This window comes from Berghia stephanieae, chromosome 5 (genome assembly GCF_034508935.2).
Source record: "Berghia stephanieae isolate SIO BIC M18660-M18661 chromosome 5, UCSD_Bste_1.3, whole genome shotgun sequence".
NCBI classification, from domain to species: Eukaryota; Metazoa; Mollusca; class Gastropoda; order Nudibranchia; family Aeolidiidae; genus Berghia; species Berghia stephanieae.
The window spans coordinates 81,532,622-81,557,287 of NC_088364.1; the positions used below are offsets into that span (position 1 = coordinate 81,532,622).

The 24,666-nt window shown below is 35.9% G+C and overlaps 1 protein-coding gene across 6 annotated transcripts in view; it reads right to left on the reverse strand.

Moving 5' to 3' along the window:
• Positions 1 to 7,430: 7,430 nt before the first annotated feature.
• The window catches only part of LOC144973714 (poly(ADP-ribose) glycohydrolase-like), a 44,191-nt gene continuing 26,955 nt past the window's right edge, over positions 7,431 to 24,666 (reverse strand). For all 6 annotated transcript variants that reach the window (XM_078916537.1, XM_078916538.1, XM_078916536.1 and 3 more), the window contains 7 exons: positions 23,018 to 23,157; positions 21,570 to 21,717; positions 20,714 to 20,792; positions 18,441 to 18,549; positions 17,400 to 17,499; positions 12,835 to 12,963; positions 7,431 to 10,155 (listed from right to left, as the gene is read on the reverse strand). In XM_078916537.1, the coding sequence (XP_078772663.1) occupies positions 10,040 to 10,155; positions 12,835 to 12,963; positions 17,400 to 17,499; positions 18,441 to 18,549; positions 20,714 to 20,792; positions 21,570 to 21,717; positions 23,018 to 23,157 (821 nt within the window). In that variant the 3' untranslated portion in view covers positions 7,431 to 10,039. The remainder of the gene's footprint in view (positions 10,156 to 12,834; positions 12,964 to 17,399; positions 17,500 to 18,440; positions 18,550 to 20,713; positions 20,793 to 21,569; positions 21,718 to 23,017; positions 23,158 to 24,666) is intronic.

A 24,666-nucleotide genomic window follows, 5' to 3' on the forward strand; every position in this document is an offset into this window, starting at 1 on the left:
ACAGCGTGACCTGGCCACCATGGAAGGTCAAAGACCCCACCCAGTGTTTAGGTCTATATTTTGTATATATTTTACAAAACGAGAAATAACTAGTGGTTTTGGGATAAATCGTGATTTTAGCATACTTATAGTATGTAAAATCAATAATTACTATGCACTATGTTGATAATATTTTGCTGATATGATAGTATGTGACATATATACGATAATACTTGAAATCAACAATATATACCAATCACGTACATCACGTGATAAATTTTATATGTGCTCTCAAAGGACACCAAAAAAAAAAAAAAAAACCCAAACAAAATGACAAGAAAAGTGCAAAATTCAATTTTTTTAAATAAGTAAAATCTAATTCATTGAAGACTTGCAAACTTAAGTAGAGCACTGATGTAAAAACCAATCCCAGTCCCAGTCAGAAAAAAAGGCCTTGCTGATGATATGCTATTTAGAAAAATACTCACCTGTTCAGCACCCCAAAAAACAACTGTAACAACACTGAAACTTTAAACATTTATAGTCTATTATAGTAGAGAGAAATAGTGAAAACTAGATAATCACCTCTGCCTGTTTTTTATTTTTAAGGGTTTTACGACGCTCGCAACACATAAGGTCATATCGGCGCCAGTAAAAAGGAAGAAAACGGGATAGTTCTATGTTTTTTGTTTTTAAGGGTTTTACGGCGCTTGCAACACTTTAAGGTCATATAAGCGCCAGTAAAAAGGAAGAAAATCGGATAGTAAAAAGTTCTAGAATTACAATTAGAGCACCCAAGAAAAGGTAAGACAGGGGAATTGGTTCAAATAGGAAACAGATGTAGATTCCAAGAGCACACCATCAAAGTACTTAGTTTGAGATCACCTAAAAGTCTCATCCAGACACAAGCACAGGTCCCAACTAAGAGGGATACAGTCAAATATTTACAAAATCATACATAATTATAATATTAACTAAACAGTACAGTGCATAACAAAGAGATGATTTACAAGGAAAAAAAATATCATCTCCCAAAACTCTAACTATACATTTGACCGTTTCCCTCCCAGCCTGGGTATCCGACCAGGGCCAGGAAAAAACCAAGTAATCTCATTCCAAGACAAAGACAGAAAGCAATTGGAAAACAGATAAGAGGGGATAGAAGACACAGCAAGTACCTCCCTGCCCGCTATGGGAGGTAGGAACCCCACCCAGGGATAGTTCTAGAATTACAATTAAAGCACATAAGAAAAGGTAAGACAAAGGGGAATTGGTTCAAATATGAAACAGATGTCCATTCCAAGAGCACACTATCAAAGTACTTAGTTTGCGATCACCTAAAAGTCTCATCCAGACACAAGCACAGATCCCACTAAGAAGAACACACTCAAATGTTTACAAATCATATGTTAAAAATGAAAAGAGTAACAGTACATAATATCATCTCCCAAAACTATAACTATACATTCGACTGTTTCCCTCTCAGCCAAGGACTCTGACCAACGTTAGGACAAAACCAAGCATTCCAAGACAAAGACAGAAAGCATGTTGGAAAACCTATATAAGGGGATAGAAGACACAGCATGTACCTTCCTGCCCACTATGGGAGGTCAGGAACCCCACCCAGACCTCTGCCTCTGGCAGCGTAAAACCAATACAACCAAAAATAAGGAGCAGAGTGATGTCAATTTCAATCACAATTTGCTTCAACAGTCGTGACGTCACTTCCCTCGTAATGACGCATAGTAACTTACTAACTGGTTCTAAACTATCGAAATAATGGTGGACGCCCTTATGAAATACTTCTCAGACGAGCATAAAAGTGTATCCAAAGGAGAAAAACATTATAAATCTGATCATGTCTTGACTTCTATACATTCTGATCACATGACATGTGAAGAAGTTCTAGCCAGCATGAAGAATCAAAAGTTCTGATTTTCTTTGTTTAGAACCAAGCTGCTCGTTGCTGGGCGGATGTGACATCAGACTATTGAATCCTATAATACCTGTAGTTATTTATTCTAGTCAACTTCTCACACAGGATTTTTTTGTCTTCCCACCCCAAGCTTATGCATACATTCTGCATGCCCGATACCTTTCTCTTTTCCACCAAACCAAAGCTACACCATTTAAATTTAAGACAATTTGGCAGTTTGCCCCTAACACTGAGCGGCATTGCACCACCAAGTTTAAGACGACAAGATGCTAATCAAAGGATGCATGCAAGAATTGACGAAGCCACAGACAACACTCCCATAAAATCAATCGTAAAGGGGGCACCTTCAACAACCAGACTTAAATCGAGAAGACCTTTCCACCTAACAAAAATGGTAGACTTCAGTGTGGAGGAAAACTGGAGAGAAATGTGGAACAGGGAAACCCCAAAAGGAGGAAACATCATTAAAGATCCAACCAAAAGAGTGCCTGCATTCAATAATGCCAGGAAATACTGGATTTCCTCAAACCGGACATGGCAGAACTGCATCAAATATGTGCAGATGGAAACTTGGAAACAGTGATACCTGCCAGAAATGTCAGGCAGCCCCAGAGACCAGCGATCACATCGTCCTCCACTGTCCAGTCACTAAACTTGAAGGTGGCTATGAAACCATCCTTAGGGCGGAGGAAGACTTTAGAAGCTGGGTTGACGAAATAAATTTGGAGGTGTAGCCATACGCTACTACTACTACTACTACTACTTTGCCCCTCATAAAAATCATATTAATTTAGAGCAAATTGCTGGGCGATGTCTTTTCTGTCCTGGAGCCCACTTCCCACCCAGGCTGTTCTTTTTTGTTCAAGTGTTTTAATTTTTAGAAAGTAGTTTATCAGCGTTTGCACCATAATGTTATTTAAATGTCAGTGAAAAAGAAAGATTATAGAAAAGTCAATAGATTTAGACTAAACTAACAAACATCTAAGAGAAAAAAAAAAAAAGTAAGACAAAGGGGGCGATTTCAATAGAAATCAAATTTTGTTCCAAGAGTAATGTATCCTTGGTGCTAGCGTTAGTCTCAAACCAGAAATGAATATCTCTCATCAAACAACATTCATCTGACTGTTTCCCTCTCAACAAAAGACTCCAGGCAGAACACAGGTGAAGCCAAATGGTCCCATTTCCGAACAAGGACAAATTCATATGGTAAGAAGAAATAACTTAGCGAGGATAGAAGAGATAGCAAGGTTGTTGACTAACGAAGATGCCACTGGTCTTAGGGTGCCCATCATTCCCCTACCCTCAGGCTATTTTGTTACTTCACTTCAGTTGCACACAAAGAAGAAAAAAAGAAACGCTTGGTACAAACATAGGTATTCTGATAACAAGAATAAAAAAGTATGTCACACATACTGTTGTTCATTATTTTCACCAAGCCTACTCTTTACAAGTGTGCTCGACTATAAATGACATTTTACTTGTTCATTTCAAATCTACCACTGGGGCGTATGAATACAGACCAAAAATATGTCAAGCGGCCAATTCAAATTCAAATAATATTAACTCTGTCAAATGATGAGAGGACTACATTTTTGAAATCTAATAATATAATATAATATAAGTGATTTGTAAGCCAATTTTTTAGAAAAAAATAAATAAATGAAGTTACATCTGGTGAAATGAAAGGTAGTAAAAAGGATGAACTTGATAATATCATTGTAATAAGGAATTTTATTTTTGTTTAATTCCATGAACTTCAAAAGGCTGGCTGGAGAATTACCAATATGAAATTTATTATTGCTAAGTAGTAAAATACACGAAAATCATTCTGTAGAATAGAGCATATTGGTTCCATTAACATCAAGATGAATACAACGTAAACCATGAAATCTCGCCTAAAGTGCACACGTAGAATTTGAAAAAGTGGTTATATATATGTGTACTAATAAGGAAGAGCTAATTTGCGGTAAGGAACTATGTTTATTTTTAAAAATTCATTTATGGCACTTCATGAGAGGTGCCAATTGCAATAGCTTACTGGACAAAGTCCAGGGCCAAAATTTTATCATTGCTGATTAGTAAAAAAAATAAATCGTGAATCATACTTTTGAAAAAGTTTGTCATGAGAAAAATAAAATGGATTCCATTAACATCAACATGAAAACAGTCAAGTTCAACTAAAACAGCCGTGAGATCTCGCCTTAAGTTTTAGAACTTGGAGTAAAATTGTATGCTGGGTGTTAATATCCAAACGTTTTATTCATTCAATTTATATCACAGGAACTTCAAAAGGGGGTGTCGCGTGCAACTGGATAATATCCAATAACAACATTTTATCATCGTTTAGTGATTTTTTTCAAACCCCCATTATTAGTTTTTATAAAAATTATTTTAAAAAATTTAAAGAAAAATTAATTCAACATGGATATAGTAAATTTCCAAAACAATGCCATTTATGCATGGGTGCCAGTTTTCCGGTTCATGCCGGAATTCCGGTTTCGCGATATCTCGAAGTCAAATACCTCCAGTTTCAGTGTTTTGAGTAAAATAACCTAATATCATCGGTAAAAATTCGAAAACGTGATTCAGCCACCTTTTCAGTGTATGGAGGTAGATTCGTGAAACCGGAACTCTCTTTGGTCAAGGCCTCGGCCTGTATGGTATAAAAACGGTGATGAAATAAGAATAAGAGTAAAGTTTAGGCCGCATTTTCAGTAGGAACATTTTCAGGTTGGCCAAAGTGTCGAGATTTTAGTTTCATGTTTCAGCACTTCTTCCTGCTGGCACCCATGCATTTATGTCTGAAGAGCAAAATATATCTTGTCATAAAACCTGTAAAATTTAATAAAATGTGCATGTCGACTGCTGTATAACATTTCTCAACTCATGGCTACAGCTCAGATAAAGGTTGCAATACAATAATTCACTCAATCCTGGAGACTTTTGCTACCTTTCAAAAATTGGAAAAAAAAATGTATTAAAATGAGCATGTACACAGATAGTTTTATTCAACTATCAGTAACATACAATAACTAAAAACATTAACTTTGATACTACGCCTATAATTTGTCTCAGAAAAATGTAATAAATAGGCATGGGGTAAAAGGAACTTGGATAAACTACGGATATATTCGGTGTTAGGGTTGAGTGAGTTAAGGTCATATCAGCGCGAGTAAAAAAGGGAGAAAATGGGATAATAAAAAGTTCTAGAATTACAAATAAAGCACCAAAGAAAAGGTAAGACAAAGGGGAATTTAGTTCAAATAGGAAACAGATGTAGATTCCAAGAGCACACTAAAAGTGTATTTAGTTTGAGATTATCTAAATGTCTCATCCTGACACAAGCACAGGTCCCCACTAAGAGGAATACACTCAAATGTTTACAGATCATATATAATATGTAAATAAAACATATTACTTTTTTATATTTGTTATTGCATAACAGAAAGACGATTCACACAAGGAAAAAAAATATCATCTCCCAAAACTAACTATACTATTTGACTGTTTCCCTCCCAGCTGGGTTTCTGGCCAGTGCCAGGACAAAACCAAGTAATACTTTTGCCAGAAATTATGATAATGTGGAAAGAGGCACAAAGTTGGGAAAACAAAATTACATTTAAAAAATTGCTGTCAATGAAATTGTTATAATAAAGAACTAAAAAAATTCGGATCTGACCTTTTATTTAAGTTAAATAAAAGGTCATATCCGAATTTAAAAAAAAGAATAACAGAATTTGCAAAACATGCAGATTTTGCGGTTGCAATGCAAATCAGAAAATATTCCCTAATTTTGCGGCCGCAAGCTGTGCAAAAAACCGTGGGGCCAGTCTAAGTAAAAGAGTCTAATTTTCAAGTTTTCCTCTCAACTTTTGATATAAATAATCCAAACCTGGAGGAGAAAATTCGAATTTGACAAATTTTTGAGCCCATGCCTATTTATTACATTTTTCTGAGACAAATTATAGGCGTAGTATCAAAGTTAATGTTTTTAGTTATTGTATGTTACTGATAGTTGAATAAAACTATCTGTGTACATGCTCATTTTAATACATTTTTTTTTCCAATTTTTGAAAGGTAGCAAAAATATAATTGGCAGGTCTATGCTTTTGATCTCATGTCAAGAAAAGTAGGTAAAACACGAGGGAACTGAATCAATGACAGGATACAAGCGATGCACATATTTGGTGTTTTGTTGTTTGTTTTTAAGGGTTTTACGGCGCTTGCAACACATTTAGGTTATATCAGCGCCAGTAAAAAGGAAGAAAATTGGATAGTGAAAAGATTCTAGATGTGGGGGAGTGGTTCAAATAGGAATCAGATGTAGATTCCAAGAACACACCATCAATGTACTTAGTTTGAGATCACCTTAAAGTCTCACCCATTCACCCAGCACAAGATCCCACTAAGAGGAATACAGTCAAATGTTTACATTCTACATTCAAATAACAAGCATAGCAATACATAACAGAGAGATGATTTACAAGGAAAAAAATATCATCTCCTAAAACAATAACTATGCATTTGACTGTTTCCCTCTCAGCGAAGCACTACAGCCAGGGCCAGGGCAAAACCAAGTAATCTCATTCCAAGACAAAGACAGAAAGCAAATTGGAAAACCGATATAGGGGGATAGAAGACACAGTAAGTGCCTCCCTGCCCACTATGGGAGGCCAGGAACCCCACCCAGATATTTGGTGTACTCAAACTCTCACAAAGGCAATGACATCAAGTCCCTGATAATAGGGATACACATAGTGGCTCAGCAGTACAGTCTTTGCTTCGTGCCCAAAAGGTACCGAGTTCGACTACCTGCCTTGTTGTGTGGTCTTGGGCAAGTCACCTCGCTCTAGCTCACTTTGCGACACTGCACTGCAGCTGAAGCCTGGGTTATTCCAGTCTTCCCTTGGAATAGACCCTAAAGACAAATTCCCCTTTAGGATGAATAAAAGGGAATTTAATTTTATTTATTTATTAAATAACAGTCAAATGATTTACAAATATAATAAATAACCTCTCTCATCACACTTAAAAGCATACTACCTCCCTCTATGAATGATCTCAAATCAGTTCAAGGCAAAAACCATGAAGTCTTACTCCTGGCAGTAGTTGTTTTGTTTGGTCTTAAGAGTTTTACGACACTTGCAACCCATTTGGGTCATATCAGCGCCAGTAAAAAGGAAGAAAACAGGATAGTCAAAAAATTAAAGATAAAGGGGAATTGGTTTAAAAAGGCAGCAGATGTAGATTCCAAGAGCATACCATCAATGTACTTAGTTTGAGATCACCTGAAAGTCTTATCCAGAAACCAGAACAGAATCCTACTAAGAGGAATACAATCAAATATTTACAAAAAAATATAACGATCAATACATAAGAGAGATATTATTTACAAGTAAAAAAAAATATCACCTTTCAAAACACACTACACATTTGACTGTTTCCCTCTCAGGCAAAGGTCAGGACAAAACCAAGTAATCCCATTCCAAGACAACAATAACAATAATAATAATAATAATAATAATAATAATAGATCTTTATTGTCCATAAATGTGGCAATTTGTCATTTAGTTACACTTGTTATGACGTTATATGAATACTATAACATTGAACAGATATTTCACTCCTACTTATTTTCTCTCTCTCTCTCTCTTTCACGCGTGCGATATACACAACATAAACATATTCATTTCATTTTCAATTTGTTACAATTGTGGCAATTCGACACCAAATATTATCATCATTATCAATTGGTCGATTTATCTAACATTAAATAAATAAATCAGTCAATCAGTCAACGCATCAATCCTTGGTTTTTCTGTACCATATGAAATATTCAACATTTTTATTGCTGATGGAACGAACGTTGATTTATACTTCTAAATTTAATCTGACGAAACCTTCTCCCAGATGGTAAAAGACTAAATTCATGGTATAAAATATGTTTTTATTGAGAATGCTTTCCTTTCTTTTCCATGAATTCTTTCTACTCCATCAAGAGGATAGTTTATTATTTTTATTGCCTCTTTGATAGAAGACAGAAGCAACTCAGAAACCAGATACAGGGGGATAGAAGACACAGCAAGTAACCTCCTGCCCACTATGGGAGATCAAAAGACCACGCCCAACATGACAGTAGAATTATGAAATAGGGGAAAGAAAAGCATGATAGCGACACGACCAATAGTGTGGCCACCAACAGTGAGGCCACCAATAGTGTGGCCACCAATAGTGTGACCACCAATAGTGTGACCACCAATAGTGTGACCACCAATAGTGTGGCCACCAATAGTGTGACCACCAACAGTGTGGCCACCAATAGTGTGGCCACCAATAGTGTGGCCACCAACAGTGTGGCCACCAATAGTGTGACCACCAATAGTGTGACCACCAATAGTGTGGCCACCAACAGTGAGGCCAACAATAGTGTGACCACCAACAGTGAGGCCACCAATAGTGTGACCACCAACAGTGAGGCCACCAATAGTGTGGCCACCAATAGGGTGACCACCAATAGTGAGGCCACCAATAGTGTGACCACCAATAGTGTGACCACCAATAGTGTGACCACCAATAGTGTGCCCACCAATAGTGTGGCCACCAATAGTGTGGCCACCAATAGTGTGGCCACCAATAGTGTGACCAATAGTGTGACCACCAATAGTGTGGCCACCAATAGTGTGACCACCAATAGTGTGACCACCAATAGTGTGGCCACCAATAGTATGGTCACCTATAGTGTGACCACCAATAGTGTGGCCACCAATAGTGTGGCCACCAATAGTGTGACCACCAATAGTGTGGTCACCAATAGTGTGACCACCAATAGTGTGGCCACCAATAGTGTGACCACCAATAGTGTGACCACCAATAGTGTGACCACCAATAGTGTGGCACGGTGTCCATAAAATGCAGATCTGCCTACTATTATGAAACATTCGTAGAATTACGAAATTTTGGCTCCAGTATCAGAATTTCCAAGAGCATTCCTAAATAATAACGTGAAGTTGAATGTAAGCTTCAATTTGTTTGTTTGTTTTTGTTTTTAAGGGTTTTACGGCACTTGCAACACATTAAGGTCATATCAGCGCCAGTAAAAAGGAAGAAAATGGGATAGTTTGTTTGTTTGTTTGTTTGTTGCTTTAGGTCTCTTCCAACACAATTGAGGTTATATGAGAGACCACTGAAACAAAAAAAACAAGCAATCTAACAAAAATAGTACAAATGTAAATCAAAATCATAACCTAAAGATATCATAAGCTAAATCATAAATAACCAAGAACAAACAGGCAGAAGATTTACAGAAAAAAAATATCCCCTGTCAAAAATACAATCACAAACCAAAGAAGCAGGATAGGCTAGTAAAGAATGGATAGTAAAAAGTTCTAGAATTACAATAAAGCATCCAAGAAAAGGGAAGACAAAGGGGAATTGGTTCAAATAAGAAACAGGTGTAGATTCCAAAAGCACTCGATCAAAGTACTTAGTTTAAGATCACTAAAAGTCTCATCCAGACACAAGCACAGGTCCCCGCTAAGAGGAACACACTCAAATGTTTTACAAATCATATATAATATAAAGAAAGCATAATACAGTGCATAACAGAGAGATGATTTACAGTGAAAAAAATATCATCTCCCAAAACTAACTATACATTCGACTGTTTCCCTCTCAGCCAGGGCATCTGGCCAGGACAAAACCAAGTAATCTCATTCCAAGACAAAGACAGAAAGCATGTTGGAAAACAGATATAAGGGGATAGAAGACACAGTATGTACCCCCCTGCCCACTATGGGAGTAAGCTTCAATTTAATTACAAAAACAGATCAAATGAACGTTTTGGGTTTCCCCTTTATCAACAAAAAAGGATGAATGAAACACCACAGATGAATGAGATGATGTGCACAGGACAAAACCAAGTAATCTCATTCCAAGACAAAGACAGAAAGCATGTTGGAAAACAGATATAAGGGGATAGAAGACACAGTATGTACCCCCTGCCCACTATCGGAGGCCAGGAACCCCACCCAGATACTTATGCATAAGTACATAAACACAAATCATGATATAAAAAGCAATTTACACAGTTTCTACAAAATGACGTCCATGTAATCTTACACTGATTCATTCTTGAGGTATTGCCATATTCCTTTTGATGAATTCAAATAATGAGACGGAAGAATATCGGCCAGGGGATGGATGTCTCTTTGAAAAATCCATAATCATACTGAACAAATCAGCTGTGAGGAGGAAACATTCAAAATAAGATCAATAGTAATTTACATCACTTATCATACAAACTGCAGCAGTAATTTACATCACTTATCATACAAACTACAGTAGTAATTTACATCACTTATCATACAAACTACAGTCGTAATTTACATCACTTATCATACAAACTACAGTAGTAATTTACATCACTTATCATACAAACTACAGTAGTAATTTACATCACTTATCATACAAACTACAGTAGTAATTTACATCACTTATCATACAAACTACAGCAGTAATTTACATCACTTATCATACAAACTACAGCAGTAATTTACATCACTTATCATACAAACTACAGTAGTAATTTACATCACTTATCATACAAACTACAGTAGTAATTTACATCACTTATCATACAAACTACAGTAGTAATTTACATCACTTATCATACAAATTAACCAACTAAAAAAAAGAGAAGAAAATAAAATTTAAAAAACAAAAAACCCCCAATGAAATCATGATAATAATAATAATACTCATACTTCTTATTTTTTAAAAATAATTTTATTTTCATTACTACTACTACTGCTGTTACTACTACTACTACTACTACTACTACTGCTACTAATACTACTACAATGATGATAATTATAATAATACTAATAATGCTAATAATAATAATACTAATACTACTCATCATAGCTTGTTGCTCCAACACCGAATCCACTCCACAGCATCTGGGGAGCAGACTCTTAGATCATGATCAGTGCAGCTGGGCCCGTCCTGGCATTCTCTAAGGATGTGCTCCATTGTCTGCTTTGGGTATCCACATGTACACAAGCTGGTCTCGGCCAGCCCCCACTTTTTCAAGCTTCTAGCTGTTCTCACAAGTTTTGCCCGTGTCCTGTTGAGTGTTACCCATTCATTCCTGGGGAGCTCAGTTCTGTAGGACAGTTCTTCTCTCGGATCTTCCACAGCTTCATTTGCATGATTGTCCCACTCCCTCCATGTGGAAAATATGTAGACAGTTGCATGGTCAGGGTTGATGCTTTCTTCCGTCATGAAGCTCTTTCACGACTTCAATCTACTTGTCGTTGGATTGTGGTCATGGAGGGGGTGCCTTGGGTCCATTTCCTGTTTATATTTCTGGGCTTTGGAAGCAGTAGCTCTTTGAATGCGCGGAGGTGCGATGCCAGCCAGCCAATGGAGGACTGGAACTGCAGTTAGTGTCAAGTTACCAGTAATGATCCGGCAGGTGTTATGTAGCTCAGGGTCAATCTTTTTGGCATGGCAGGATCTTAGCCAGACTGGTGAGGTGTATTCGGCTGTTGAATAGCAGAGGGCTTGTGCAGTTGTCCTGGCTGTTTGTGAATCTGCTCCCCATGTAGTGTTGGCCAGATTTCTTAGGATGTTGTTTCTTGTGGTCACTTTTATTTTTGTTTTCTTTGTGTGTGGTCTAAAGTGACACTGAGGTACACAGGAAACGTGTTGTTCTCCAATTTGTTAAATCATTCCAGAAGATGTTGAGTTTCCGGTTGGCTTGGCAGTTTTTTAAATGGAAGGCACACACTTGATTTCCAGGGACACAACGTGGACGCTTGCTACATGTCCCCTACTACTACTACTACTACTACTACTACTACTACTACTACTACTACTAAAAATAATACTATTGATAATAATAAGGGAACTTAATTCACCATCCGAAACTCTCAAGTATTTTGTCACCAGATAATTCAACACCCTGAACAGTTGTACTTTTATTTCAGTTTGGTGTTATTTTTCATCATTTCAAATCCAAAAAGTCTATTATTCCAACCCATAAAAACCTTCAATCATGCACGAACATCTATTTCTCTCTTACCCCCCTCCCCTCTCTGTCATAAAAACACACACAAATCCATCGCACTCGCAAATACATGCATACATATTATATTAATACACAATCTTCCTTTCTAGAAATTTATTATCTTTCTACACAATGACTTACTATGAACATTCCCGTCATATCTACGTGCACATCTTATTTGCAGGTCTGATAACCAAACACAATTAAGGTTTTGTTTTGCAAATGTTATAATGGACAATATTTTGCTTTGGATTTGACATTATTTCCATTACAACAATGAGCCCATAACAATCTGAGTTATCAGACCTGCATATAAATAGACAGCATATCACACTTATTTCTCTGTCAAAGCAGGCTTTTGTTTCATTCAGACTCCATCCAACACAGAGAACAAACGCCTGATACAATTCTCACTACATTCTGTTTATTTGATTAGACAATTTCTTTGTTTTGTTATGCTGAAGAATGATTTGCATCCGAATCGGCCATTGTATTGTTTCATTCCGGAAGCCTTTTAATTTGTAACAAGCCATTGTATTGTTTCATTCCGGAAACCTTTTCATTTGTAACAGGCCAATGTATTGTTTCATTCCAGAAGCCTTTTCATTTGTCACAGGCTCAGACAAACCCTCAGCCCTACAACCGTGTTGATAAATTCACATGACAGACATTGGTGTGGGAAGCTAATTCTCAACAAACACATGCGAGACACGGGTGTCAAATCATCTGGTGACAAGATACACCCGAGTTTCATGTGTTTAATAACACTTCGCAATAATATAATAATTCCTGAATAAAAAGAAAATGCCGTAGTGGTGATAATTGCAAAAACTAATCGTTCCCAACATACCAACAACTAAGTTTTCTTTGTGACATGCATCGTAAATCTTGCTTAAATCCTGGCAAAGCTTTTGATTGCCCACACTCAGGTAGCAGACGTCACGTTTAGCCACACTGGCAGCCATTACTTGTATCAAGGCTGTTGAGCAGATGTGGAAAAAAATGACAATGTCAATTTAAAATGTAGGAATTTCAAATTTTAAAATATTTCTCTCTAAAATTGAAACACAAATACTTTAATAAAGTCATAATATAAAAAAAAAATAAAAATTGAGCTTTTATATAGCGCAATATCCACTAAACGTGCTCAAAGCACTTTACAACTGGTCCCTGGCCAACAGCAACATTTAACATGTAGGACGGGACATGACGCCTGTTAGGCGATATTACATTTTTTCGGACAAAGACACCGCTGTTAATGGCAGGTACTCGTTTTACACCTGAGTACGGAGAGAGAATGTGAGTAAAGAGCCTTTTCCAAGGACTCAACTATGCGCCGAGCACGAGGCTCGAATCCATGACCTTCTGATCCGAAAGCGAGTGTCATACCACTAGACCGCATAGCCGCACAATAATATATAATATAATATGTCAAAGTAGGAAATAAAAGAAGTGCTTTAAAAAAGAGTTTGCTTTGGGGATTTCACAGTCAAAACCAAGTCATAAATCAAAACCAAGTCATAAATCAAAACCAAGTCATAAATCATCAAAACCAAGTCATAAATCATCAAAACCAAGTCATAAATCAAAACCAAGTCATAAATCAAAACCAAGTCATAAATCAAAACCAAGTCATAAATCAAAACCAAGTTATAAATCAAAACCAAGTCATAAATCAAAACCAAGTCATAAATCAAAACCAAGTCATAAATCAAAACCAAGTCATAAATCAAAACCAAGTCATAAATCAAAACCAAGTCATAAATCAAAACCAAGTCATAAATCAAAACCAAGTCATAAATCAAAACCAAGTCATAAATCAAAACCAAGTCATAAATCAAAACCAAGTTATAAATCAAAACCAAGTCATAAATCAAAACCAAGTCATAAATCAAAACCAAGTCATAAATCAAAACCAAGTCATAAATCAAAACCAAGTCATAAATCAAAACCAAGTTATAAATCAAAACCAAGTCATAAATCAAAACCAAGTCATAAATCAAAACCAAGTCATAAATCAAAACCAAGTCATAAATCAAAACCAAGTTATAAATCAAAACCAAGTCATAAATCAAAACCAAGTTATAAATCAAAACCAAGTCATAAATCAAAACCAAGTCATAAATCAAAACCAAGTCATAAATCAAAACCAAGTTCATAAAATCATAAAAACCAAGTCATAAATCAAAACCAAGTCATAAATCAAAACCAAGTCATAAATCAAAACCAAGTCTATAAATCAAAACCAAGTCATAAATCAAAACCAAGTCATAAATCAAAACCAAGTCATAAATCAAAACCAAGTCATAAATCAAAACCAAGTCATAAATCAAAACCAAGTCATAAATCAAAACCAAGTCATAAATCAAAACCAAGTCATAAATCAAAACCAAGTCATAAATCAAAACCAAGTCATAAATCAAAACCAAGTCATAAATCAAAACCAAGTCATAAATCAAAACCAAGTCATAAATCAAAACCAAGTCATAAATCAAAACCAAGTCATAAATCAAAACCAAGTCATAAATCAAAACCAAGTCATAAATCAAAACCAAGTCATAAATCAAAACCAAGTCATAAATCAAAACCAAGTCATAAATCAAAACCAATTTATAAATCAAAACCAAGTATAAATCAAAACCAAGTCATAAATCAAAACCAAGTCATAAATCAAAACCAAGTCATAAATCAAAACCAAGTCATAAATCAAAACCAAGTCATAAATCAAAACCAAGTCATAAATCAAAACCAAGTTATAAATCAAAACCAAGTCATAAATCAAAACCAAGTCATAAATCAAAACCAAGTCATAAATCAAAACCAAGTCATAAATCAAAACCAAGTCATAAATCAAAACCAAGTCATAAATCAAAACCAAGTCATAAATATGTTCTGCTGTGAAAACATTAACAGTTGAAGTGACTGTTTTGTTTTTGTTTTTAAGGGGAATACACTCAAATGCTTACATTATCCATTCAAAATAACAAATATAATAATACATAACAGAGAGATGATTTACAAGGAAAGATAATATCATCTCCCAAAACAATAACTATGCATTTGACCATTTCCCTCCCAGCCAGGGCCAGGACAAAACCAAGTTATCTCATTCCAAGACAAAGACAAAAAGCATATTGGAAAACAGATATAAGGGGATAGAAGACACGGAAAGTGCCTCCCTGCCCGATATGGGAGGTCAGGAACCCCACCCAGGAAGTGATGTAGTAACGCGGCAGGCCTCTTCACATAGGGAAAGGTATATTCATGAGTACTATAAAAATTAATTAATTAGAAAATTGATGTGAATTAATTTGTTCATGATAAATATGATCACATATATAATTGTCACTATTACTATTTGAGGACCAGACACCTAGGCCCCGTGGATTTGTCACTGTTACTATTTGAAGACTAGACAACTGGGCCCTATGGATTTGTCACTGTTACTATTTGAAGACTAGACAACTGGACCCTATGGATGTCACTGTTACTATTTGAAGACTAGACAACTGGACCCTATGGATGTCACTGTTACTATTTGAAGACTATACAACTGGCCCCCATGGATTTGCCACTATTACTATTTGAGGACCAGACACCAAGGCCCCTTGGATTTGTCACTGTTACTATTTGAAGACTAGACGACTGGGCCCCGTGGATTTGTCACTGTTACTATTTGAAGACTATACAACTGGGCCCTATGGATTTGTCACTATTACGATTTGAGGACTATACAACTGGCCCCCATGGATTTGTCACTATTACTATTTGAGGACCAGACAACTAGGCCCCGTGGATTTGTCACTGTTACTATTTGAAGACTAGACAACTGGGCCCCGTGGATTTGTCACTATTACTATTTGAAGACTAGACAACTGGGCCCCGTGGATTTGTCACTGTTACTATTTGAAGACTATACAACTGGGCCCCATGGATTTGTCACTATTACTATTTGAGGACTATACAACTGGGCCCCGTGGATTTGTCACTGTTACTATTTGAAGACTAGACAACTGGGTCCCGTGGATTTGTCACTGTTACTATTTGAAGACTAGACAACTGGGCCCCGTGGATTTGTCACTGTTACTATTTGAAGACTAGACAACTGGGCCCCATGGATTTGTCACTATTACTATTTGAAGACTATACAACTGGGCCCCATGGATTTGTCACTATTACTATTTGAGGACTATACAACTGGACCCTATGGATTTGTCACTGTTACTATTTGAAGACTAGACAACTGGGCCCCGTGGATTTGTCACTGTTACTATTTGAAGACTAGACAACTGGGCCCCATGGATTTGTCACTATTACTATTTGAAGACTATACAACTGGGCCCCATGGATTTGTCACTATTACTATTTGAAGACTATACAACTGGGCCCCATGGATTTGTCACTATTACTATTTGAGGACTATACAACTGGACCCTATGGATTTGTCACTGTTACTATTTGAAGACTAGACAACTGGGCCCCGTGGATTTGTCACTGTTACTATTTGAAGACTAGACAACTGGGCCCCGTGGATTTGTCACTGTTACTATTTGAAGACTAGACAACTGGGCCCCATGGATTTGTCACTATTACTATTTGAGGACTATACAACTGGACCCTATGGATTTGTCACTGTTACTATTTGAAGACTATACAACTGGACCCGTGGATTTGTCACTATTACTATTTGAAGACTAGACAACTGGGCCCCGTGGATTCTGGATTGACATGGCAATCATGACACCATCATAAATATTTTGAAAAAGATATGAGATTATCTAAATGTTGAGAGAATATTTGTATGAAAAAAGTTGTTCCATTTGATTTATGAAATAGAACAATATTGTAAAATACATTTTATTATGTTAAAAAACAAAATCTAGTTTTTAAACTCTTACTATGAAAAAACTAGAACATCGAATGTGTTTATCATGATAAGGAATGAAAAAGCAAAATAAAGAATATAGATAACCATCAAATGCACCCCTTTTCAAATTGCAAAAAATGGAAAATAAATACTTTTCCAGAAAAAACAAACAAACAAACGAAGAACTACCAAGGAAAAAAAAAAAAAAAAAAAAATTATATATATATATATATATATATATATATATATATATATATATATATATATATATATATATATATTATTTAAACTTCTAAGAATAAATGACAACAAAAAAACAAAAAATAAATTTTTAAAATCCAAGATGTTTGGAAAATTTACAATAATAAAGAATTTACAATCATAAAGAGGGAAAATAGAACTTTTGACATTCTGATTTTCTAGTTTTCTTGTTTTTTTTTTGTTTTTTTTTCTGTTCACAATATTTTTAAACACTTTTTTTGGTAAAAGTAAACAAAAAACAAATTATTTTTTTTGCTTGGTAGTAAACATTGATTACAACACCACACCTTTCAGTTCTGGATTTCCCCCAAAAGCTCCACAACCCCAGTTGCCTGTGCAGACTGCAGGAAGCCGGTCATTTCGTCCAGCCTCAAAAGCACAGTAAGCCTTAAGATAAAACAGATGCGAGGGAGGGGATTAAATCATGACTTCTGGTTTTGGTAACCAAATGTTAATGACTCAATTCTAAGATCTGTATGGGACTGTTAACAGTTTGCTGGTTTCACTTTGTGGTAATTTCTATTTTTTCCTTTAAAAGGCACAAATAAATTTATTAAATTATATAAGGTGTTGCTATTGATTCTTGGTTGTATATCTTTACATGTTTGTACATTTGCATATATATATATATGTATACATTGTCGCCATAGATTCTCAACTTTGTGTTTATACATTTTTATGCATGCCACGTCTGTAAATGAATTTCCATTTTTTTGGATGAATAAAGTATATATATATATATATATATATATATATATATATATATAATATATATATATTATTATTATTATTAAATTGCTCTTTTTAGAGTTTTAAACAATGGATGATAAATTACACATTACAATGTAATGGACAGTTTCTGTATAGGCTTTTCGAGGTTTCATATGAATTCCATTAAAACTCCAACACAGTGCTAAACCATTTGATCTCACTTAAATATTGTAAAAAGACGGCTATTGGATCAGTTTTATCACCTACAACGAATGCAATAAGCCAATAAATATATTATATTAAAAAAACAAACAAAAACAAAAACAAACAAACAAAACAATGGGAAGTTTAATCTATCCACAGTAAAATAATCACATTTTAAATGTCACAATATCTGGTGTGAAAAGATGAGATGGAGGGAGTTTCCTACCCATCAATGTTTTTGTTTATTCATCTTAACAACGCCATTACCACATTATCTCATTCGCCTGTAGTGTTTCATTCCTGCTGTTTTGTTGATTAAGGGGATACCTGAAACGTCCATTTTATCTGTTTTAAATTTCAATTTCACATTGTTAATTATTGGTATTTATGAGAGTAATAAAAGAAAAAATTACCTTATTCAGTTCTCTGAGGACTAAGTGTTTCTCAAACTGATTCATGTGTCTTTTTATAGACAGAGCATCCATTGCCACGACCTCCGTGTACTTCCTTCCCCATTCGTCTCTGGTTGAGAAATAACAATGAAAATCAAACATGTATCATCGATGGAACACAAAAACTAGAGGTGCCTAAATGAGCCAATAAAACGGAGAGAAAGATAAAGTGAGTAACTGTGACTCATTTAAAAGGGAACAACACAAAACTAACAATGTTTTGGCCCTTGGCCTTCGTCAGGAGACCAAAAACAAAACACAAATATGTAAGGTTACAAGATATCACATTTTGTCAAATGTGGAAACAATGTAAATATATGGAGAGGGTGTTGGATGTGGATGCAAGAAAAAGCGCAAGTGAAAGAAGGTGGGGATAAATGGAAAAGGGGGGGGGGGGGGGAATTGCAGAGGGTGACCTAATTTTCTTCCTATCCATCCAGCCAATCTTCTATCTTTGAACAATGTTGTGGTCGAGATAATGAGCATTGATTCCCATCGCTGTAGTAATTAACTAAACTAGTTCAGCTCCTTCATGGTTTGTAGGTGGTCTGTAGTCTTCTCGATGATATGATGAGTTTGTGATTGAGGAATGGTACGATTAAAATGTAACGATGTTTCTGTGAACATGATTTGGTGGTAGCTTGTATTAATAAAAATGCTATATTGCGGTTTGGTGGTCCAGTGTATGGGAAACTGCCCTTCAGACCTGAAGGTCCCTGGTTTGAGTCCCACTCCTGACGGTGCAGTTCAAATCTTTGGACAAAAACTCTTTACTCACATTCTCTCACAGTACTCATGTGCAAAGTGAGGACCTGGCTGGTAACAGCATTGCCTTTGTCAAAAAGTTATCGCCTTACAGGTGTCACATCTTGTCTTACATGTTAAGTGTTGCTGTTGGTTGGTTGGGACCCGTTGTAAAGCGGTTTGAGCAGATATTGGGTTATAAAAAAGCTATAGTTTCATTGGATTTTTTCCTCCATCTTTGCTGTTTAAGCCTCTTTCTTTCAGAGGAAGACACTTTAGATCGTTCTCTAATATTTCCAATGCATAACAAGCTTTGGGATGATGGGTCATCTATTTATTTAAGAGGTATCAGATCTCTAGATCATATTAAAACAATATTAGAGATAATTTCTCTCCCAATCGGAGAGCAGAGTAGATTGAATCGAACAATAATGGTATTCATGCCCACGAACATTGAAAATGCAGCAACAAAGCAGTGAAGCTTGCAAAATGGTGGAAAGTGTTTGGAGATCAAGTGATCAGATTATAACACTGCTGCTGCTGCTGCTACTACTACTACTACCACAACTACTACCACTACTATTACAACTACTACTACTCCTCCTGCTACTACTACTACTACTACTACTACTACTACTACTACTACTACTTCTACTACTACTACTACTACTACTACTACTACTACTACTACTACTACTACTACTACAACTACTACTACAAAAACTACTACTACTACTCCTGCTGCTGCTGCTACTACTACTACTACAACAAGTCTACTGCTACAGTTAGCACATGAAAATAAATGCAACATTGTGTTGATGCAAGAGCTTTGGTTTAATTTTCAGAAGAATTAATAGTATGCGCTTGGCTAAGAAGCTCATAACATTGCCATCCGGAAGTATAACGGTCCAACACACAAAACTGTGTGTATCCATGAACGTTCATAGTCAGGTTAATACAGTTTAGTGAGCATTACTCATAAACGCAGATGGCAAAAAACAATAACAAAGACCTGAGTGACGTCATCTTCGAACTATCTATAGGGATTCTGAGCTACCATGAGTGATATCCAATGCACCACAGCTCCCATGGGCATTAATTATATCATCCAATAAGAGCAGGAAAAACAACATGCATTTAATCTTGAGAATGATACCCTGTAGATCTGTCCTTCCTATTGCTGTTTTCTTTGTCAAATAATAATGGTAATTTAATAATAATAATAATAATAATAATAATAATAATAATAATAATAATAATAATAATAATAATAATAATAATAATAATATCTTTATTGTCCTTAAAAAAGTGGCAATTTGTCATTTGGTTACACATTTATAACAATACATACATAGACACATTCACACAGATGCACACTAGTAACATAGTAGTCATCGAAAAAACATAAACAAAATAACGAAAAACAAACAAAAATTTAAAGTATATTTGGCAGTGACGATTAATGATGAGAGATAATCAAAGAATCTCACCTTTCAACAAGATCCTGAAAGTCTTCCTTCCATTGAAATGTTTGTGCGTAACCCGAGTAAGAACTAAACCTTTCACAACCTGCCGTTATGAATACAAAGTCAGAATGTTTATTATTAGCGTCATCATCATCATCTTCTTCATCCTTCTTCTTATAATAATTTTTATCATTATCATCATCATCATCATCATCAAACGCCAGGCCTGTTGCAGACATTTCCCTCAAACCATATCTGTCCTCAGATCTTCTCAATAGCGCGATTCCTGTTCCTCCTCCACCAATCCATCTGTTCAGATTGTCAATGTAATCTATCCTCTGTCTCCCTCTTCTTTTCTTCCCAGCAACTTTACCCGTAAGTACAATCATTATCATCATCATTATTATTATTATTATTATCGTTTTTATTATTCATATTTCTATCACCATTATTATCATCATCATTATGGAAATGATGTTGATGATGATGACGATGATGATGGTGGTGTTGACGATGATGATGATGATGATGATGACGATGATGGTGGTGGTGTTGACGATATGATGATGATGATGATGGTGGTGGTGGTGTTGACGATGATGATGGTGGTGGTTGATGTTGACAGTAACAACATCATTAATCTTTATCATTATTATATTAACAACCTTATTAATTCTATTACTGCCTTAATCTAGTAAAGAAGTATGGGAAAAAAAAAGCAAATTAACAAAAACCCTAATCCCCCCCCCCCCCCCACCCAAAATAACCAAACAGAAATCTACATAGCTGTGAATAAATCATTAAAAAAGGTAAAGGAGACTCTCACACAAACACACACACATACATACACACACACACACATACAACAAAATGTGCCAACCTGTCATGACGAGAACCTCGTCATCCAACAAAACCTCTGTAAATAACCTGGAGATGATCATCTCAGGACAGATGAGAAATCGGATCTCTTCTTGAACACACCCGTGGCCTAACACTCCTCCACCCACGCACTTGTTAGCAAAGTCAGCCTGAGGATTATTTTTATTGTTATGGAAATGATGTTGATGATGATGACGATGATGATGGTGGTGTTGACGATGATGATGATGATGATGATGATGATGACGGTGGTGGTGTTGACGATATGATGATGATGATGATGGTGGTGGTGGTGTTGACGATGATGATGATGATGATGATGGTGGTGGTTGATGTTGACAGTAACAACTTTAAATGTTTCTAAAATTTTTGGTTAGTCCAAGCTGTTTTGGTTGACGATGATGGTGGTGATGTTGATGAGGATGATGATGGTGGTGTTGATGAGGATGATGATGATGGTGGTGGTGTTGACGAGGATGATGATGTTGTTGATGATGATGATGATGACGATGATGGTGGTGTTGACGATGATGATGATGGTGGTGGTTGATGTTGAAAATGACAACTTTAAATGTTTCAAAATTTTTGGTTAGTATAGGTGTTTTGGTTGAGGGTTCTGAAAGGTCAGTTGGTAGAGCACCCACTTCACACACAAAGGAGCCGAGATTAATCCCGGGTGCCGTCGAGATTTGTTTTTTTGATCTCCCATTCTACCCAGCAGTGAATGGGTAGCTGGATCTGTTAGATCTGGAGAAAAGTACTTTGCGATAGACTAGCGTCCTATCCAAAGGATAGCAAGAAATTGCTATTGTCTGTTTCATGCTGTAGAAACTGGGATAAATTCCGACTCCATGGGCCTAACTAATGGCTCTGAAGGACTACTTAAATTTTTTATTTTTTTTAAAGCTGTTTTGGTAGCATATCCCAGTCCTTAGATGTAGAAAAAAAAAAAAAAAAGATTGTTTACGTGAGGCTTGATAAGCTTATCCTTGTCATTACTGGATGTGAAATCTCTATTAGGGACGTGTTTGTTGTTTTGTGTTTTTAAGGATTTTCAAGCACTTGCGATAGTGTCGCAATTTTCGGTCATTTCAGCACTGGTAAAAACTAAAAATAACCTAAGAAGATGGGGATAGTTGGGTGCAGCTATGTGGTCTAGTGGTATGACACTCGCTTTCGGATAGGAAGGTCCTTGGTTCGAGCCTAACTCGGCGCATAGTTGAGTCCTTGGAAAAGGCTCTTTACTCACATTCTCTCATCGTACTCAGGTGTAAAACGAGTACCTGGCCGTTAATAGCGTTGTCTCTGTCCGAAAAATTGTAATATCAAAAGTTTTTATGTTAGAGACTTTTTGATAAATTTGGGGTCACCTTAGTTGAACTCTACTAAAAGCAAAAGAGTCCTGGCCAAGATGAAAACCATGTGTTTAGTCTGTGTACAACACAATACCTGCAGCATGTCCCGTCCTTTGTCTTCAATAGTCCCCGTGGATGACAGGTGTAACTTGGTCAGTTTGGATTGGTCATCAGACCAATTTTTATTTTTATTTTGTAAGATATGCCTTGAATACGTAACCACTCCTTTTGGCACTGAATATATAGAAAGATAAGAGGAATAAAAGAGGAAAACAATAAAATTAATGTATACGTCCAGTGTTTAGCAGTAACACACTTTATAGTCACCTGGAACAACTACAAAAGACTTCTAACTTCTACGACATGGCACAAGATCTAAGGGCTAGAGCTCAGGTGGTCGCTGGTTCGGATAAGTAAGTAAGTAAGTCCAGTGTTTAGAATTGGCTCTTGCCAACTTGCATACAGCTTGTTGGAAAACGGTCACTTTAGTGACATTCATGTGCCACTCACAAAATGCCATGAATATTGATTAAATCAAAATGGTTGAACAATCAATTAATTAAAAAACAATACTAAATGTAAACAATTTTTGTTACTCTTTTATCAAATTCTCAATTATCCAAAAGCGCTAAACTCAAAACTACATAAAGAATTGCTACAAATTTTTTACATTCTTGAAATTTAATAATGAAACACTGATCACATGTTTTTGACTTTATCAACGAAATCTTTGAACAACACAAAGCCCGTATATGTATTGACAATAAAGATATGAACCAAAAGTGTCAGTTTTCTATACTATTGAAAAATTTGGGAGCACTCAGATATATAAGATCAAAGTCTGAAAATGTTTATGTGAAAACAGTACAAGCCAAAGCAGAAAAAAAAAAAATACAAAAATTTCAGCCTACTTGGATTGAGGTCCATAGGTCAGACCTCATGACGACCTGTCAGATTTGCTACCATTACACCAAAATTAGATATTTTGTGCACTGAACAATTCAACATAAAGACTTGCTCCAGATTAAATGAAAGTGATGAAATCATGGGTGCCAGCAGGAAGAAGTGCTGAAACCTGAAACTAAAATCTCGACACTTTGCCAAACCTGAAAATGTTCCTACTGAAAATGCGGCCTAAACTTCTCTTGTTTCATCACCGTTTTTATACCATTATTAAATGATAACACAGCAAACATATTGACACAATGAGGAAATTAATTTGATTTTAAAACCAACTTATAATACACAGTGAAATACTCACAGTGCAGTTATACACTGAAAAGGTAGCTGAATCACGTTTTCGAATTTTTTACCGATGCTATTATGTTATTTTACTCAAAACACTGAAACCAGAGGTATTTGACTTCGAGATATCGCGAAACCGGAATTCCGGCATGAACCGGAAAACTGGCACCCATGGATGTAATTAGGAAAATAAAGTAGAAATTAGCCGAATGCATTGCATCTTACTTGTCAGCTAACTTAACCCTCTCCTTACCATGCACAGGAAAATCGTCACAAACGTTACGATCCAACCGACATTTATCTCATTCTAATTTCTTTTGTGCATCACAAAATATAAAAGAAAATGTTTTGTGATAGCTATGAAACTGGACACTGTTTTGTAGAGCTCAATTTGCTGAACAGTAATATGTATAGAATGTAGTTGTTGCTCTTCTGTGTTGGATGGGTGGGAAATTTCAGGGACAATTCTGAAAATCGCTGGTAAGGAGAGTGTTATCT